Source organism: Xyrauchen texanus, chromosome 34 (assembly GCF_025860055.1).
Source record: "Xyrauchen texanus isolate HMW12.3.18 chromosome 34, RBS_HiC_50CHRs, whole genome shotgun sequence".
Classification (NCBI taxonomy): domain Eukaryota; kingdom Metazoa; phylum Chordata; class Actinopteri; order Cypriniformes; family Catostomidae; genus Xyrauchen; species Xyrauchen texanus.
This window is the reverse complement of record NC_068309.1, coordinates 17,481,243-17,500,292: the sequence shown is the minus strand read 5'-3', so window position 1 is coordinate 17,500,292 and position 19,050 is coordinate 17,481,243. Positions and strand designations below refer to the sequence as shown.

General features: G+C 35.7%; 1 protein-coding gene across 1 annotated transcript; it reads right to left on the bottom strand.

Moving 5' to 3' along the window:
- Positions 1 to 6,347: 6,347 nt before the first annotated feature.
- LOC127627285 (transforming growth factor beta-1 proprotein-like) lies at positions 6,348 to 15,777 on the bottom strand. Its single transcript, XM_052103618.1, has 7 exons — positions 15,015 to 15,777; positions 12,973 to 13,260; positions 12,345 to 12,428; positions 12,092 to 12,239; positions 11,839 to 11,989; positions 11,627 to 11,737; positions 6,348 to 11,442 (listed from the first exon to the last, which is right to left on the bottom strand). Exons 1-7 carry the CDS (start codon positions 15,355 to 15,357, stop codon positions 11,395 to 11,397), a joined length of 1,173 nt encoding a protein of 390 aa, XP_051959578.1. The 5' UTR covers positions 15,358 to 15,777; the 3' UTR covers positions 6,348 to 11,394.
- Between the last annotated feature and the right edge of the window lie 3,273 nt (positions 15,778 to 19,050).

The window sequence follows — 19,050 nt, the reverse complement described above, 5'->3', positions numbered from 1 at the left end:
AGGGTCAACTGGAAATTTTTATTCACCACATTACAAAAATTTGGCTTTGGAGAGTCATTTATTAACTGGATCAAGATTTTATACACATCACCATCTGCCACAGTCACAACCAATGGACTAACCTCACAAAGCTTCACACTGTACAGGGGGACGAGGCAGGGATGTCCACTCTCTCCATCCCTATTCACTATTTTTATTGAACCCTTAGCAGCAGCTATCTGCCAAAACCCAGCAATCAAAGGTATTGAAACACTACAACAAACACATAAAATTTCACTTTATGCAGATGATATTCTACTATTTATACAAGAACCTCTAGCATCTACTCAAGAAATAATTAAAACAATCCAGTCCTTTTCAAAAATATCAGATTATGCAATAAACTGGAATAAATCTTCCGTCCTCCCTTTACATAAAACCAAATGGGATGTGGCACCCCACCAATCACCTATACCTATATGTCATGATTACATCACTTACTTAGGCATTAAGATTTCCTCCAGACTGTCAGAGTTGGTAACACTCAACTTCACACCACTGCTAAAAAAAATAGAAGACGATTTGCTTCGATGGCTCAACCTTCCAATCTCCATAATTGGCAGGATAGCAGTAATAAAAATGACGACTTTACCAAAAATTAATTATCTATTTTCGATGATTCCAACCCACCCCACACTCACCTGGTTTAAATCACTAGACTCCATTATCACTCACTTCCACTGGAAAAATAAAACACCAAGGATAAAACTCACTACACTACAAAAAAACAAGGTTCAAGGAGGACTAGAAGCATCAAATTTGTATTATTACTCAATGGCTAACCAACTGCAATACATATACAAATGGATCCACCCCACCCAATCCGATACTATATGGCTAGATATAGAACAATCACTATGCAAAGAATTAAATATAGCTGACATACCATTCCTCACCAAATCAATCAAACAACACACATGTTTTAATGCAGTAACTATAGCTGCCACTCTGACAGCCTGGTGGAAATTTCACCAAATCACAAATTCTATACTAGCTCCATCTAACCTCACCCCACTGTGGAATAACCGTGACTTCATAAGCAATAAGAAAACACTGAATGTTAGCACATGGGCTGAAAGGGGTATCACCCACATTAACCATATTTTCAAAACTAACACATTAACAACATTTCCGCAATTGGCCCAGGAGTTTGGCATCGGGAGCAATGAATTTTTAAAATACTTACAACTCAAATCTTCTGTTCTGGCAAAAATAAACATCAGAGCCACAAATTTAGAACTTCCACCGGCAATATCAGACTTGGTTAACATTTCCTCTCCAAAGAAACTTCTCTCTAAAATATACAAAATGATTTCAAATCAACTTCAGACCATAGACTTACCAACAATAAAATGGGAAAACGATCTTTCAGTAGCTCCTGATACCAACTTCTGGACCCAAATCTGTAAAAACATCTTTCTCATGTCCAAAAATGCAAATCTTCAGTTAATACAATACAAAACACTTCATAGAACACATTACACGGGCAATAGATTAGCCAAAATGGGTTTCACATCAGAAGTTTGCACACATTGCAATCACAATTCTATAGATACATACATCCATGCAACCTGGCACTGCACTCCAATCAAGCACTTTTGGGAAGAGGTCACACAGTCACTATCCACTATGGTCGGCTACCACATCCCATTATCGCCCTCTCTTTGCTTGTTGGGGGACCTCACAATAATCACTGATAAAACTATAAACTCTAAAATGCTCCTCATAGCTCTAACCATCGCAAAGAAAACTATCCTCATGAACTGGAAAACTCGTAACAAAATACACATTAACCATTGGAAAAATCTTATTACAGACTTCATTACAATGGAATACACATCTCCCCCTTATAATTACGCATCTGAAACCGACCTCTGCCATCCAACACTTTCTGGTCTCTTACAACTATGAATCCTCTCTCTCCTTTCAACTTCGACTCCTCCCTCCTTTTTAATCAACCCACGGATATTACTATATTTTTGTCATCATTGCCATTATTATCATTATTGTTACTGTTATGATTACTATATATATAATTTTTTTTTTTTTTTTTCTGTTGTTATTGTCGTTGCTCTCATCATTGCTATCACCATTGCCATCATTGTCATCAGTATCATTATTGTTATTATTAATACTATTATTATTATTACCATTGTTAGTACTGTTTTGGAATTACTAACCTGGTGTTTTCACTACTGCTGTAGTTAAATTAATTGATTGTTTCCAAAATTCCCCCCTAATCTTTTCATGTGTTTTTAATGCATCACAACGTAGAATAGAGAGGAAAAGTTTCATTTTAAAATAAAATGTATGTATGTATATATACACTGAAAAACCTCAAACACTTAGGCAGGCAAGACAGGAGAGAAGTGGTTTCCATGGTACAGCATCTCTGTCCCAAGTTGAGACACTCTCACACTGTACCCCTTGTTTTAATGCACATTAAACACTACACATAACATACAGAGAGAAAAATAAATAAATAAATAAAAATAAATAAATAAATAAATAAATAAATAAATTTTTTAGGAGAAAATAGGGATTGAAGAGATGTGGGGGGAGGGTTATCTTATATTATCTTATTAAAGTCTCTTTTATTTTTGAAGAGTGCTGACAATGGTAATTGTTACATAGGAGGAAAGATGGAAATAAGAATAGAAATAAAAATTGACTGATACAATGTTGGCAGCATGTTGGTAGTGAGGAGTGGTGGTGGTGATGGTAATGATGATGGTAATAAATAATAAATGCTTATTTTGCTTATGCACACACACACACACACACACACACACACACACACACACACACACACAGTTATTTTCACTTCTGGAATTATGGAATTACTATATTGTTCGTTAATGCACTATTTTGGTTTGTATACAAACCAAAATAGTGCATTAACGAACATGTCTGTCTGTTAATAAAAAAAAAAAAAAAAAAAAATTAAATAATTATTTACAGAAATGCATATATGCACTTCAGCTACACATGCACACAGAGAACTGAGATAGTGTGACCAGGGTCCAACTTGGCCAAAGAGACACAGATCACCTTAATGATGATATTACACCAAACAACTATTTGCAGCAAAGCATAAATAATGCAACAAAAGAGCTAAAACATCTATGAATTCTTAATAACAATTATTTAAATTCCCCAATCTGTTCCCTCTGACCAAGGAAATATAATTCAAGCAGCAAGGGATTGTGGGTATTCCCCGTAGTATCAATTTTGTACTCAGTACTTTGAGTTATTAACACTTCAAATCTTAAATCTATGGATTTTTCAGAAAAATTAATTCAATGAAGTTGAATATTTGAGTTATGAGTCCAAAACTTGACATTTCAAGTAATAATTAAGACAACTTGATATTTTCAGTACTGATAACTTTAGGGTTTACAGTGCATTTATTGAACCACTTGAGTCTGATGGATTATTTTATGCTGACTTTATCTGCTTTTTGGTGCTTCAAAGGCCTAATCACAATTCTCCTGCATTGTATGGACCTACAGAACTGAAATATCCTTCTAAAAAGCTTTGTTTTGTTCTGCAGAAGAAAGAAAGTCACACACATCTTAGAGGGCATGAGGGTGAGTAAATGATGAGAGAATTAACAATTTTGGGTGAACTAACCCTTTAAGTAAAAATTAAGTAAAATGTTTATACAATATTATTAGTTTGCCAGCACAATCTTACTTTAACAGCCACAAACAATTTACAAGTCTCTTTTTTCTAGAGGCAGCAACAGAGCCATTTGGAGAGTAGGCTGAGGTGACCATGCGTACCAACTTTTGGGGAACACTGTGGGTGTGCCATGCTCTTGTGCCAATACTTAAACCCAATGTTCGGGTGGTCAACGTGTCCAGCTTTGTTAGCAAGAGGTCCCTTGATCAGTGCAGCCCTGAACTACAGGCAAAGTATGAGTGAATCAGGTTTTTATAATAAGTTAATTATAAATACCATATCAACCTTATTGTAAATATCATAAATTACACACCCGATAAATACCATATACGGTTTTTATTATTGTTTTGTGTTTTACCTTATGTCAGATTAAGAAATATACAGATGTCAGAGGAGGAGCTCTGCCTGTTGATGGGAGAGTTTGTTCAGGCTGCACAGAACGGGGACCATGTAGCTCAGGGCTGGCCAAACACCGCCTAAGGTACCACCAAGGTAACAAACATCTGTATTTGTTCCTGAGATATGGACCCTACAAAGATCTTAAAGGAATAGCTCACCCATAAGTTACATTAATTTTCTTGCCCTCATATTGTTCCAAAACCATAAGACATTATATCTTCCATGGAACACAGAAGGAGATGTTTGGCAAAATGTTAGCCTCAGTAACCATTAATTGAATGGAATAAAGATGCAATGAAAATGAATGGAGACTCAGACTAACATTTAGGAATTTGGGGCTGGCAATGAAGCATTTTGTTTCTGTCTTTGTAGATCGGTGTGACTGTGCTTTCAAAGACCCTGGCCAGAGTTTTCACTGAGACAAGGCTTGGTGATGGTATCCTCCTGAACGCTTGCTGTCCAGGATTGGTGCGTACAGACATGGCTTGACCAAATTCTCCAAAATATCCAGAGGAAGGAGCAGAAACTTCCGTCTATCTGGCCTTGCTGCCAGAAGGGGCCAAATATCCACATGGACAGTTAGTGTGGGACAAGACTGTACAGGAATGGTAGAGTGAAAAAAGACCTACTCATCAGATCATTCCATCAAAAAAAACGTCATAATGCCATTTGATTTTTCTTTGATTCTGAAAGCAACTGGCAATTCCAAATTCACATGTGAAATGATATATGACTACATGTTGACATTATGTCGAGACTATGAATTTAATATTCTGTAAAATGCATATACTATATCATTCACACTAAATAAAACTCAACATAAAAAAAAAATTCTATACTTTGTTGAAAATAATTGTAAGGTTTTACTATATGATTCTGATCTTCATATATGATTTTCAATAATTGTTCAGTTTAATATGAGGTCACTTTTAAGATTCTTTAATCTGTGCTATGGACTTTCTCAACCTCAAATTATCTCACTTTAAGATAACATATTATGTCCTCTAATCTTTTATCTACACAAGAATGTTTTCTATCTGCAGTCTCTAAACATATATTCACTTTCTGTTTGCTCAAATAAGGACATTTCAGCTAAAGTCATCTGCATATTTTTGGATGCCTAAAGTACTGGTTAGAGGAAGGATTCTACTTGACTGTATTGGACAGAATAGACATTTATGCCCTTCCACCATCTTGATAACACTGATAAAATCAGTTATATGGGGTTAAAGGTAATAAGGCAGGAATTAGAGGACTTGGTGTGTTAATTAAAATGTTGGCAGTTCCTTGAAAAAATGTTATAATGATAATGGTATGGAGAAATCATATTTTAATGATGATGATGATGTATTGTAAAATCAATCAGAAAACCATTTTTTAACAAACAGATAAACGTTGTATTATTATTCATCTTTTGCATGGATTCTGTAAATGTGAGGAAAAAGTAAGTGCATGTAAAGCTCAGTTGTTCCACTAGAGTGCATCATAGGACTGACATTTGAAGAATACCCTCCATTAATTCACTCTAAATCCACATTTCTCTTTCTATTTTTATATGTCCATGATTAAGATGACATTAAGTATGCTGATTAATTTTTATCAAGTTATTATAGGTTATATGCCAAACTTTTATTGGCCCCTTTCATGGCTAAGTGATGTAGTGAAATCATGTTTCAAAACTGGAATGACTTTATTCTTCTCTTGTGTTGTTTCTTTTTGTTAATTAGGCCTCTTTGTTCATCTAAATGTAAACATAGTGATACATAAAGAGAATCCGTCTCGATTAAACAACTGTTATTCTCCAACTCATTAAACATTATTTTCAGTATGAGCTTAAATTAATATGCCATAATCAAGTAGGCAGCATACAAACAATTACTGTAACCTTTTAATTCACTTCCTTAATAATATTAGACAACAAAAGCCTTGCTAGCTATGTAGTCATAATAGAATTGGCTGGCAGGAAGCTTTCTTTCCTGAACACCTGTTACAAATAGAGACTTTAGAACAATTTATGAAGAGTCAACATTAAACAGAACACAATTGTGCAGCAAGACAACTGACTTTGTAGACAACTAAACAGCGTCTTAAATAACAGAAAACTACATTTGGGTACTAATATAATCATATTATGATATTGACAGTCTGTTTTGTAGTATAATGTTTTACACTTTTTTTAACCATCAATTTCCACTTTCACATTTTTCTTGTTTTGTTTTTGGCGATTCGAATTCTTTGCGCATATTGCCACCTACTGGGCAGGATTTATAGTAAAAAGGACTTAAATATTTATCTCTATCACATCCACACCTATCATGTTGCTTCTGAAGATATAGGTTTAACCACCGGAGTCTTAACTTTTATGCTGCCTTTATGTGCATTTTAGAGCTTTAAAATTTTGGTACCCATTCACTTGCATTGTGAGGATCTACAAAAAGCAACTGACATTTTCTTCCAAAAATCTTTGTTCACGTTCAGCAGAAAAAAGAAAGTCATATACATCTGGGATGGCATAAGGATGAGTAAATGATGAGAGGATAAACATTTTGGGGTGAACTATCCCTTTAACAGATGAAATCAGCGCAGGTAACAAAACAACTAGTTAAAGCAATGCATACTGTTACCCTAGAATTACAGAGTGTACTTATTAATCATGGTGCTTTTAGTCATAATTTAAGACTAAGCTAAATAACACTTTTATTGGGACTGATAAATAAAAAAAACAGTAATAATAACAATAATAATAATGACCATAATACATGTAGACAACATGTAGACAATATGTAGATTGCTATTCACATCATAAAAAGTAATCTAAAAACTGTTATAGAAAATGTAAATGTAAAATATAGCTGCAAGCAGCAATTAATGCGGTTCAAGCCTTTAAGGTCCTTTAAGTACATACATTATGTAACTTATATTAAGTATTAATCAGCAGGGGTGTAAAGTAATGAATTACAAATACTCACGATTCTGTAATTAACAAATTTTCACAAGAATTTTACTTTTTTAAGTTGTTTAAAAATGTTGTAATTTTACTTGAGTACATTTGAGTGCTGTAACTGTACTTTTACTGCACTGTTTTCCCACTGTCTGTGTTCGCTACCTCCCTGTCCTGATTTTATTTTTATCTATCAACATGATTGACTAGGGAGAGTCTCGTGACTCCCATCAAATGAAATCACATGTAAAAAAACTTGAAAGGCAGCTTCAGATCTGGTGCAAACTGTGGAGAATACCTGAAAGGGATTTTCGCTGTGAAAAAATGCCAATTGCATGATCGTGTCATGTGAGTTTAACTTGCTCAAGCCAGATATCAGCATTAATCCTGCCTCTAATTTGAAGAAACATATCGAGGTAAAGTTCATATTTCTGCTTACTAGATTCTGTGTGTCTCTAGCGTAGCCTGTAATTGAACTATCTATCGCTGAGATTATTGGGCTGCTGTGAGAGATTAATGGACTGTTTTCAATAGGACTGGGCAATAAAATGATCTAGATGTTTATCAGAAAAAAGAGAGATGTCCTCGATCAAAATTTTGAGTAGTTTTCTATATTTAGCCTATGTTCTACATCTAGAACAAGGGTGATCATTACATCGATCAAGATTGCAACCACTGGTTGGTTGATCTAGATGAAATATAAAGATTGACTTTTTATTTCCTGATGTTTGTAGCTGTGCACTGTTTGATTGACAGGCAGCTAATGTTTGAGTGCTAATGCGAGTTTGCGCCTAAATTATCAAATACGCTTTATAATTCAGCCAATGCCTGTCTTTGTGAGGATTTAATGTAAACGCAGTCGTTTATTTCTAAAGTGAATTAAAACAGTGTGACAAAAATCGTATTCGCATCAAAATGTTGGACTTGATATTGTACATGTGACCGAATTAAGCACTGTCTAGTAGGCTATGTCAAATAAAGGCTATTAATCAAACAAAAATAACAAGGAAATGAGAAAACCACTCACTACTTTTGGCCGAATAACTTAAGTAGCTTTAAAAGTATTAATGTTATAGAATAAAACAGTGATATTTTTAATATAATTTTTTTTTTTATATTGTTAATTTTTTAATAATACTGACCCCTGATGTAGAGAGTGTTACATATATTTACATTTATGCATTTGGCATACAATTTTATCCAAAGCAACTTACAGAGCCCTTATTACAGGGACAATCCCCCTGGAGCAACCTGGAGTTAAGTGCCTTGCTCAAGGACACAATGGTGGTGGCTGTGGGGCTCGAACCAGCGTCCTTCTGATTAACAGATTACCAGTTATGTGCTTAGACCACTACACCACTACATTTATAATTGGTATAATAAAGTAGAAAAAGTATCAACCTTTACAGAGCAATACTTCAGCAGAACATTCCACCAGTTACAAACTTCAGAAAATTGTGCATCATGCATTAGAATGAGAACACAACTATTTCTTGGACTAAAAGATAAAATAACTAAATCAGTGTTGAACATTGTATTTCAAAAGGAGGACAATGTGGCCCCCATGTGCTACTTAAAGAAATGAAAATTCTCTCATAATATTCTCACCCTCATGCCATCTGTCTTAGACTTTCTTTCTTCAGAAAACAAATTAAGATTTTTAGAAGCATATTGTATCTGTAGGACCATTCAATTTAAGTGAAGGGGTGCCACAATTGTTATGCTCCAAAAAGCACATAAAAGCAGCATAGAAGTAATACATACAACTCCAGTGGTTTAATCCATTTCTTCAGAAATTATATGACAGGTGTAGGTGGGAAACAGATCAATTTTTAAGTCAAATTCTTCTCTCTGCCCAGTAGGTGGCGAAATGCATGAAGAATGTGAATCACCAAAAACACAAGAAGAAAGTGAAATTTAAAGTGGAGATTGACTGAGCAGGGAGGAGAACTAATAGTAAAAAAGGAATTAAATATTGATCTGTTTCTCACCACATCTATTATATCACTTCTGAAGACATGGATTAAACAACTGGAGGCACATGGATTAGACTACTTTTATACTGATGTGATTTATGGAGCTATATTTTAGCAACGATTCACTTTCATTGTATGGACCAAACGAGCAGAGATATTCTTCTAAAATTCTTAATTTCTGTTCAGCAGAAGAAAAAAAGTCATACACATCCAGGATGGCATGAGGGTGAGTAAATGATAAGAACATTTTCATTTTTGCACATGATGTAGCTCAGTACAGTGGCAACTTTTCCCATGCCTGCTTTACCTCCTCTATTGTGCAGGACATGACATGCCAAGTGATCCTGCTGATGTTGCATTTTTTTTGTATTCATTGCATTGTTTGAACATGTTTTATGCACAACAATAATGCTCTGTCAGCATTAAGGGAAATTTAGAGCCTACAAATACAGTAATCTGATTTTAATGGAATTGTTTCATACATTACGATTTAAAATGGTGATCAGTGTATTTAAAATAACTTATTAATCTTTTAATTTCTGTTATCATGTCAGATTCATGTAATGTTTATCATAGATGAGTGATGTATTTTAAAAGTTGGCATACAGTTTTAATTTTAATGGGGCATAGGTTTCGCAACTCAGTACTCAATACTCACTACTCATGAGTACTTTTAAATGAGCTAATCTTTAACTCTTACTTGATTAGTTTTTAGGACAGCTACACTACATTTGGGAAGTAACAGTAATTCTAATTGAATGTGATTTTTCAGTACTCTTTCCACCCCTGTTAATCAGACAGTCTGTTTGCAACTAAAACAATGATAAAGTGCCTTAATTTTCAGAAACATCAGGTTATATAGCACAGAGATATTGTATTTTTTACATTTCTTACAGTTATAGGGCCACCAAGAGGCAGAGGTACCCAATTTTTTTCATGTGTCCTCAGATTGACCTCCTAAATAAGTGTTTTAAATTTGGTAAACTTATGGAAAATCAAGCATTTTAACCATTTAAGAAAATATGGCCAACCCCACTTTGTACGTTTTGATGTACTGTTGCAACGGTGCATCGAAAGTTCAAACTTATTTTGAAAATTATTGAGATTGGGACTCCAGAGAACCTTTCTGCACAGATTTGTTAGAATCGGGTGAACGATCATTCGATCAGACCAACGGTTCCATATTTACATTTGTAATTATTATAGCGTCACCAAGAGGCAGAGAAACAAATTTTTTGTATGTCTTCAGAATGACCACATACATACAGTATGCACCAACTTCGGTGATAAAATCTCATTCTGTTCAAGAGTTATAACTGTTTTAGTAAAAGTGTCCACAACCCCAAATACATTTTGGTGTAACTTTGCATTGATGAATCGAATTTTCAATTTTTTTTGATAATTATTAATCTTGGGACTCAAGAGATGTTTCTGCACTGGTTTGGTTACGATCAGGCAAATGGCCTAGGACTAGTTCAAAAAATTAATTTTGCTAAATAATGCTCAAATATTTAACAAACAATTTGAGCCACACCAATGGTTCTTGAGGCAAAGTTGTTCAGAAAGAAGGTCTATCATATGATATGAACAATATGTTTGTTTGTGAAAAACAGCTGTATATACATCGATTTACACGCATTTAAAACATGATAGCACCTCTCAGTGGCCAATTTTTTTCACATTTTGCACAGATCTCTCAGGCCAATTGACAAATAGGCCTACCACTTTTCTTTTCGATACACCTTATTAACCTTGTCAAATAGCTGCTAAAAGCTGATTGGTTGATGGCAGCCATGTTTTTCAAGATATGTGACTGTCCTCATAGACCTACATGGCACTTTGGACAATGAAAAAGTCAATCGGACCAAGTGTTCCATAGTTAGAGCCATTTTTAGTTATTTAATTATTATGGCACCACTAAGAGGCAGAGGCATGCAATGTTTTGTGTGTGTGTCCTCAGAATGTCCCATTCATAAGTGTACCATATGTGGTGATATTATCTCAATCCGTTAAAGAGTTATAACCATTTTCGTAAAAGTGGCCACGGCCACTACGTATATTTTGGCATACCGTTTGATGCGGTTAATAACTTTTTATATTGGGACTCTGCTTAATCTTTCTGCATTGTTTTCCAATCTGGAAAATGTCCTAGGAAAAGTTCATTTTGAATTGTTTTCAGACAATCCAAAATAGTGGAAAATAAGGGGGTGGAGACAAAATTTACACATAACAGGAAACTTGATTTTCCTCAAAGAAATATTCACAAATGCATCCTTCACCCAAAATATCATAGGTTATAAATGTTCTTCTTTTGTCTTTGTACACCAGGACCACATGAAAATGATGCACTCAGAGTTAGCAACACTTGCAGGTCTTCACAATCATATTTGACAACTGTTCTACCTATAAAGAAAGTAACATTGCATTTTAGAGAATAAAAAGGCAGGCTACTACATTAAAAATCATGATATTAGGTGGCTTGTCTTAACATATCATACTCTCATGTTGACAAATTATCACAATTCTTTCATTTCACTTTTATGCCACAGAAACTGGATGAAAATATATGGGAGGGGTTCATACTGACCTTATGTTGCCTCCCCACAAAGTAAAGAATGGGCAGTGGATCTAGAACCTGAGGTACACAGCAAGGTTGGGCCGAGGCTCCGGGATTATGATGCCTATATAGTGCAAGCACCTGTGGTAGACAGGTTAACAATTTCAGACAATATCAGACCCCATATTTTTTAATTGGTCCAAATATGAAACATGTTTAGAAGCTTCTGTTCAAACTGGTACCTGTGAGTACTTATTTTCTGAAGTCCAGAAGTAAGAGCAAGAGCCAGTACAATAGTTGGCATAGTAGCCAGAAGGTTCATGTATCCACTTCCAGCCCAGGTCTTTGCGAAAGTCAATATACAGGCTTCTTACACAGCAACCATCAGACTTTCTGCATGAAGGCAAATTGATTGACATATTTGAGGCCCTTGATATGTTACAAATACATAAGCAAAATTATTTTTCCTTTATGTTATATTCATAAAAGGCTTACTCAGAACAAACTCCATCTGTTTCAGCTTGCCGTTTGTTGCGAGATTTCAAATGACTGTGGCGCTCAACAGGAAGTGACATCACTAAAATGTGGGGTCTTGGCACATGGTTGGCTAGTTCCTTCTGATCACCTCTTATACCAGACAAACCTACATAAACAATTAGCAATATTAACTTGTTCTATCATTCAATAAATTCAATTTCAATTTCAAATCAAAGATATATTTAAAGTATTTTAACCTTATATTGCTAACCTGTTATTTTGAATTGAAAATCCGACTTTGGCTTATCACAACCACAGTGCAACTTCACCTGAAATCCTTGTTCCTCCTCTATGTCTACAATTTTGGAAAAAGATTCATTCATAATTTATGCATTGTATATACAGTGCTGTTCAAAAATATGAGTCCACATTGTATTACTGAGATAAAAAAAAAAATCTAATTTAAAGCAGGAAATGAACAAAGTTTTAGGATTTTGATAAATGCAAATCAAAGAAATGTTATGACTTAAAATTAATAAGAAAACTTTGAGATTCTGTACTATTTCTAGGCCAGTTATCAAATTAGCAATTTTGTATAACTGGCCATGTTTACTTCTTTATACAAAAGGTCAAATCTCCTGGCATCCATTAAAATGCACTAAATGGTCTTTGGAAAATTCTTAATCATGCTAGGATACCATGGATATCCCATCAGGTTTTTTCATCGGAGCCCATGCCATCTCGATTGCTTGCTTTCATTAAAGCAAAAGGAGAGACATACCAAATACTAAAAACGCTGATATTCATGTTTTAGTTTTTTACTTTTTATTATTATTATTATTCAAATATTCCCTGAAATTTATTTTCTGAAATACAGCAAATATCATACATCTACCCACTGGCACTTTGGTTCTTAGAAGTAGATGTCATCTCCAGCAAGTCATTCAAGGTCTTAGTCACATCAAAGGACAGCCACTTGTTGGCCAGTTCATTGGAAACAAAGTGTGATCCCAGGTAGCGAGCCGTGTCCCCAGTGCCCTGGTACAGCTCCAGTCTCTGCTTGGAACCAGCTATATTTGGTTCCTTGATGCGCAGACGGAGCTCTGCCTGGGTGATCATGCGCTGATCCAATGTGAGCTTCATCTCTGTGATGTTGAACCATAAGTGCTTTTCTGGGTTCTCTTCCACTGGTGATGAGATACACAACAAACATGTTTGAAAATGTGTCTAAAAGCATGCATGTACAGAATGTGTACAACAACAGGGCCTTGCATTTAGGTTTCAATTAAACAACCAAATCTTGCTTTTCAAAAGTCATTAGTTTATGTTAAGCTTTTCAATTTAACATGTTAATTCAGTGTGATTAATTATTAAAAAAAATTACGTGTTGAAAAATGAATCATGCCCTGTGACCTAAGCCTTAAAAAGCGTTTCTAACCAATGATATCATTGCAACTATTACCATCTGCCATATCTCTAACAAGCGCTTGCTTTTTTCAAGCAAGAATCTATGAGAGTAATGTGTGTTTGAGTAGTTTTAAGTGAGATTTTATAAAAAAAAAAAATTATAAATAAATAAAAATACTTAAAAATTTTAAAACGTTGTTACTGTGTCACTTGTAATCGTGACATGAGGTATCTAGAGAGGATACACACAGCGTTTTTTATCTCTAAATAAATATCAACAAGAGCTTGCTATGGATTAAACTGTGAAAACCTTAAAACCTTAAAGCCCAGGGCCCCCCTCCTCTCGTAGTCAAGGGCCCTGGGCACTGGCCCCATTGGCCCAGTCAGTAATCCATCCCTGTCTTCGTTCCAGCCCACATAAGAATATTATCAATTATGAGAATATTTTGCCCAAAACCATGCAGTTAATGGCACTTTCCCATTCAGTCCTATGGGAAGTTTTGCTTGTCAGAGTAAGCAATGGTATCCAAGGGTGGGCGGAGCTTAGCGAAGGGTTGTTTGAATGAAATTGGTAAAATATGCTTTTCCAAGTGTAAATCAGTAGGGGCAGTCAGCGCAACAAACCAACAACTAAGGGGTCTGGAGAAACGTTATTTAAAGTTTCAAAGTACATTTAACTTGACACAGAGTCATTATGAACACAGCGTTTATGGCTAGAGATGCAGAAAACACGATGCAACAACTGTGAGATGCACATTGTTTTTGATGTGTGTGTACAGAAGGATTAGAAGAATGTGTCATGCCAGAACAGCCCAAGTATTCCTCAGCCAGATTGACGAATAGCAAAATGGATTGCTGTGGACTGTAGGCTAGTGATAGGGCTGTGTTCAATAATTTGTAAATAAATAAACAATATATTCACTTCTAATTCAATTCAAAACACTGCTAAAAAAAAAACTCTATCAACCAGGGAGGATTTTGCAGGTCAATCTCTGTACATGTGTTTTGCGATTATACCACAAACTACCACATAAAATATGGAAGTGTTTAAAAAGATTTTTTTAAGAGTAAGCCTTCTTTACAGTACTGTAAATTAATGCTGAGTGAAAATCACAGACAAAAAGAAAATTCAGGGACTCTACACTGACTGTTGAGTGACAGTTGTCATTGTCAGTGGTTTTTGCAAATTCATTTCAGACCACCAACACCAAAAAAATTACCATATAAGCCAAACCAGAGCTGTTGCCAAAGTCCAAATATGGTTTTAAGAGAGAAAATACATTTAGGGATGCCTGGAGTACAGTGATACATCACTCTAGTTTACCAAGGCACTCTCAACCCAGTATCTGAGTCACTCATTAACATTCTCTAAGCTGCCTTCCTTCCTGTTTGTGGTCAGATCATATGCACACACCCTCAAGTCTCAAAAGAATCATCAGTCAGAATCTATAGTAGCCTACTGTATAGTACAGCAATCATCAAATTATTGCAAGACAAGTTATGCACCTTATACACCAAATGAAAGGCTACTCACTCTGTTTCATTGTGAACTTGTGAACTTCTTTTGCATAGTATTCCGCCTCTGTAGATTCTTCTACAGGTGAAAGTACAGGATCCACGGACTGTTCTTCAATAAGCTCCAACGTACTGTTGTAGACTGATATGAGTTCTACAGGAATGTTTTCCACCTCTGCTTCTTCATCCACTTCTGGTTCCTTAGGCAGTCGCAACTTGCTGAGAATCTGTCCTCGAATGGCTTCAATGCGCTTTCTTTTTATTAGTTCCAAATCTAGAGGATTGCAAGTTGATAAGGCTCCACTATATTGCACAAATCCAAGCAGGCATTGCAGTGCCAGTAATAAACAATCTGCCCTCATGGTCCAAGTTGCTGGATTTTATGTTCAGACTTCGAGAGTGGCAATGGATGGTTAAAGGACTTAAAGAGAAGAATTTCTGGGCTGTAGAGCTGCCTTCACTTTAGCATTGCAAAAATGTCACCATAAACCAGTGCTGTCTTCGAAACCAAGAGCCAGAATCGGAACCAAAACATCACCAAGATTTGCTGCACATATTACTATCTTGCTGGCGCAAAAGCCTCAATAGATCTGAAAAACTCACCAATGAATTCAAAGGTTCAGCCACACAATAAATGTCCTTGCGAGTTACCATGCGTCACATTTAAATGGTTTAAATTTCATAACCTCAAAAATTCCTTACAATGGAGGTTCAAAGTTATATCAGTTATTTTCGTCTGCCTTCCCCTTGTTTGGTAAACTCAAGCTTTGCTCTCAGCTCAAGGAATGACAAAAGAGGAAAAGGAAGCAACACAGTTTAACCAAATGAGACTACTTCCTTTGCAGCACAGTAGTACAAGTTTCCCTTGCAGCTTTAACCCGGCATTGTGGACAGTACATGACTCAAAGGGTTAAGGTTCACTTAAATTGATTTTCATATGCCTGGAGTCAGCTGGAAATTGCTATCCCCTTATCAAGAAATGTCAACATAATATGAATAAGCATATATTTGTAAAACATACAAATAAACATAATAAAAAAAAACTTTAGTGCCTACAATGATTATGGACAAATTAAACAATAATTACACAAGATGTTATTTATTCTTTCCTTAATTAAACATATCATAAAGAAAAAAATATATAATTTTAACCCTGAACAGCCAAATTGCAGTGTTGGTGCCTATCTATTAGAATATCTTCCATATGTTTACAGAATGCAAATAAAATTCCCACAGTGAGAATCCTACTTTTAAAATTGACTACTCTTACTTCTAAACACAAAACTTTGTAGAGACAAACCTTGATGTTGGCTTGACAAAGCCTTTAAACTAAATTAAGTTTGAAGGTTATAGACTGATAAAGAAAGAAAGATAGCGCAAGAGACAGTTAAATTAAAGGCCTTTGTTTATATTTGAATTTTTTGACAGTCGGAGTTTGAATAGTCTTGGGCCATTTGAACATTCCATAAATGTAGATGTAAAATCATTATTCTGATCAGTTAGAAACACCATAGCGATGAGTGTCAGACAGCCTGAAGGTCTGTGCTAAGTTTGGTTGATGTAGTTTAAAAGCTTGAGTAACAGTGAGAAATTGTGGTCTTTGTTAAGGTATTTTTTTTAAATTCCAGTATGGCTTTCTCAAGCTAACATAATTAGTGGAGGCACATAAAAAATTATGACAGATGGATACTCATCAACATAAACTTTTACTTAGATGCGCACCTTACCCCATCTCTCTCTATGTCTATAGAAACAGCATTTGAGGAAGAACTTAAAGACAGACACAAAACAACAGACTAAAATACTCCTAATCTCCGTTTGAAACCATTTTTGAAAGAGTTTGTCAATATCTTTGTTTTACATGAGTGTTTTCTCACCTCCTCAGAGCACAGACAATGCTGATGCAGCAAAAGCCATTAAGTTCCTGTGTTCTATTCTAAATTTCCTCAGCATGATTTACTGATATCATATTTATTTACAAATCTGAATCCTCTTTTAAATACTGTTCCTCTCTCTCTTACTCATTAATCTATGCATTCTAATGACAAACATGAGCCATGATAACTTACGTGTTGTCTTTTCTTTAGCCTCACTAAAGCAGTTAGAAATTCCACACAGGAAATGAGCAAAAAGCGACAATTTAGATCTTCTGCAGGCCACCAAAGTGTTGTTTCTCATTATCTCAAAAACACACAAAACCTGCTACTTATTCTAACAGAAATCGAGCTGTAGGTGAAACAAAAAGAGTAGAACTACATTCTGATAATGTAAATAGGATGTGGTTTTATAAATTGTCGACATACCATAAAACAGAAGCACAAGCTCTGCGCTGGCAGGCTGTTGAAATATTTTCTTGTTCCTTACCCAATAATCAGGCTATTGTATGAGAAACTATTAAAAATGTATTATTCAGAAAATATCCACCATTGAAAACTTATATTTAATTGATGAATAAAATATTTTTATAAACAAAACCACAACATACATTTGTATAAAATATACAAAGTGTACAAAAAGTGTACAAAAAATAAAAAAGTATATGATTGATGTCCAAAATACACAAACAAACATACAAATTCAGCACTTATCATTACATACTTCACACTATAACTTTACATTCTGATAATCACAAAACACCATGTCAGCACATTTATACAATAAGACAATACTTTCTTTCCACTCCATAACACATCTTTGATCTGCACTTAAATGTGCAACAATCTGTGGTCCATTCTCAACTCTCCACACCGTATCGGTCAAAGTGCCGCAGAATGATGCACAGCTCTAGTTCTACTGTGCCCATTGCAACCGTGTGGAGCCTGTATCCGTCTGCCCCACTGTAAATTAGATCTGAAGAGTGCAACTGTGGTCCTCCACCAACAAAAATCTGATAAAGTTGATCCTGCCAGGATCCCAGTGGTGGCCATGTCACACACTGCAGATGATGCTGTCCTGGGCTTGATGGGACATGGCAATAACCATACACATACAGCTGGCATCGCCAAAATGAGTCCTGAAACCAGACTTGAAAATGAAGCTTTGGCCATCCTAGAGGCAGAGCAAACATACCATATTATAAATCAAAACTGCTTAACTGATTTCAAACTCTGCCAATGACACAGAAACAAGACAAATGCCTTGTAGGCCCTCAGTAGTATAGTGCAAATCAATGGGATAGCTCCAGTAGACCAGAAAGAAGCCTCCATACTCCTCCTGATTGGCAGTGAAAAGGTTACTAAGTTATTATTTAGTTGCTATTCATATTAAAGCATAACTTTCCTATGCTACATAAGATTGTGTAAATAATTTAAATCATTAAAATGTGAGAAAAACACAATGAATGACTGAATTGAAATAAGTTTAATTTGTGCTTTGTTGCAGCTGATAAATGGTCTTACCATTTGTTCAGAAGCTTAGATACCACAGTTAGATATTATATTTTGCAATATCTTAGTCTAGCAGATCTAGAAATACGTCAAGTTCATTCAGGATTTTTCTGAGGAGCCAGAAATGGTCCGGCCACTACAGTGGCTCGGCTCAGCGACATGGCCGGGAGGACACAACGTCTCGTTCCCTCCATCAGGGAATGGAGGTTACATACGTAACCTAGACGTTCCGCGTCTGTCGCTCACTTCGACTTTGTGTCGAAGAAGCGACACTAGGGGTCCAATTTAAATCACACCATGCGCTGAGCCGTGTACGTGTAGTGCTGACACAGGAGCGGGCAGGTACTTGACGTGCACAAGCGACCAGCTGTGTCAGACTGCACGTACCCTTCCCCAATGCCCCAAAACAGTCGTCGGAATCCATCTTTAAAACGTTGTTGCTGTGTCACTTGTAATCGTGACATGAGGTATCTAGAGAGGATACACACAGCGTTTTTTCTTACATTTTTCTTTTTTTTTTATCTCTAAATAAATGCGAGCCTGGCTGGCCCTCTTTTCTCTCTATGTTTCTCCGCATAGAGCAATAAACGACCGAGGCCCTTACACACATCAAGGGAAGGGGGTCTTACCCAGTTCCATATTCTTTCAGGGGGAAAAGACCCTGAGGAG

What these genes read in the sequence shown, in the direction of transcription:
- LOC127627285 (XM_052103618.1), bottom strand. Translation starts at nt 15,357, where the DNA reads ATGAGGGCAGATTGTTTATTACTGGCACTGCAATGCCTGCTTGGATTT. An exon ending in TTCTAAGAACCAAAGTGCCA is followed by an intron (nt 12,429 to 12,972) that starts GTGGGTAGATGT and finishes CCAAAATTGTAG; the next exon opens with ACATAGAGGAGGAACAAGGA. An exon ending in TTTTCAATTCAAAATAACAG is followed by an intron (nt 12,240 to 12,344) that starts GTTAGCAATATA and finishes TTGTTTATGTAG; the next exon opens with GTTTGTCTGGTATAAGAGGT.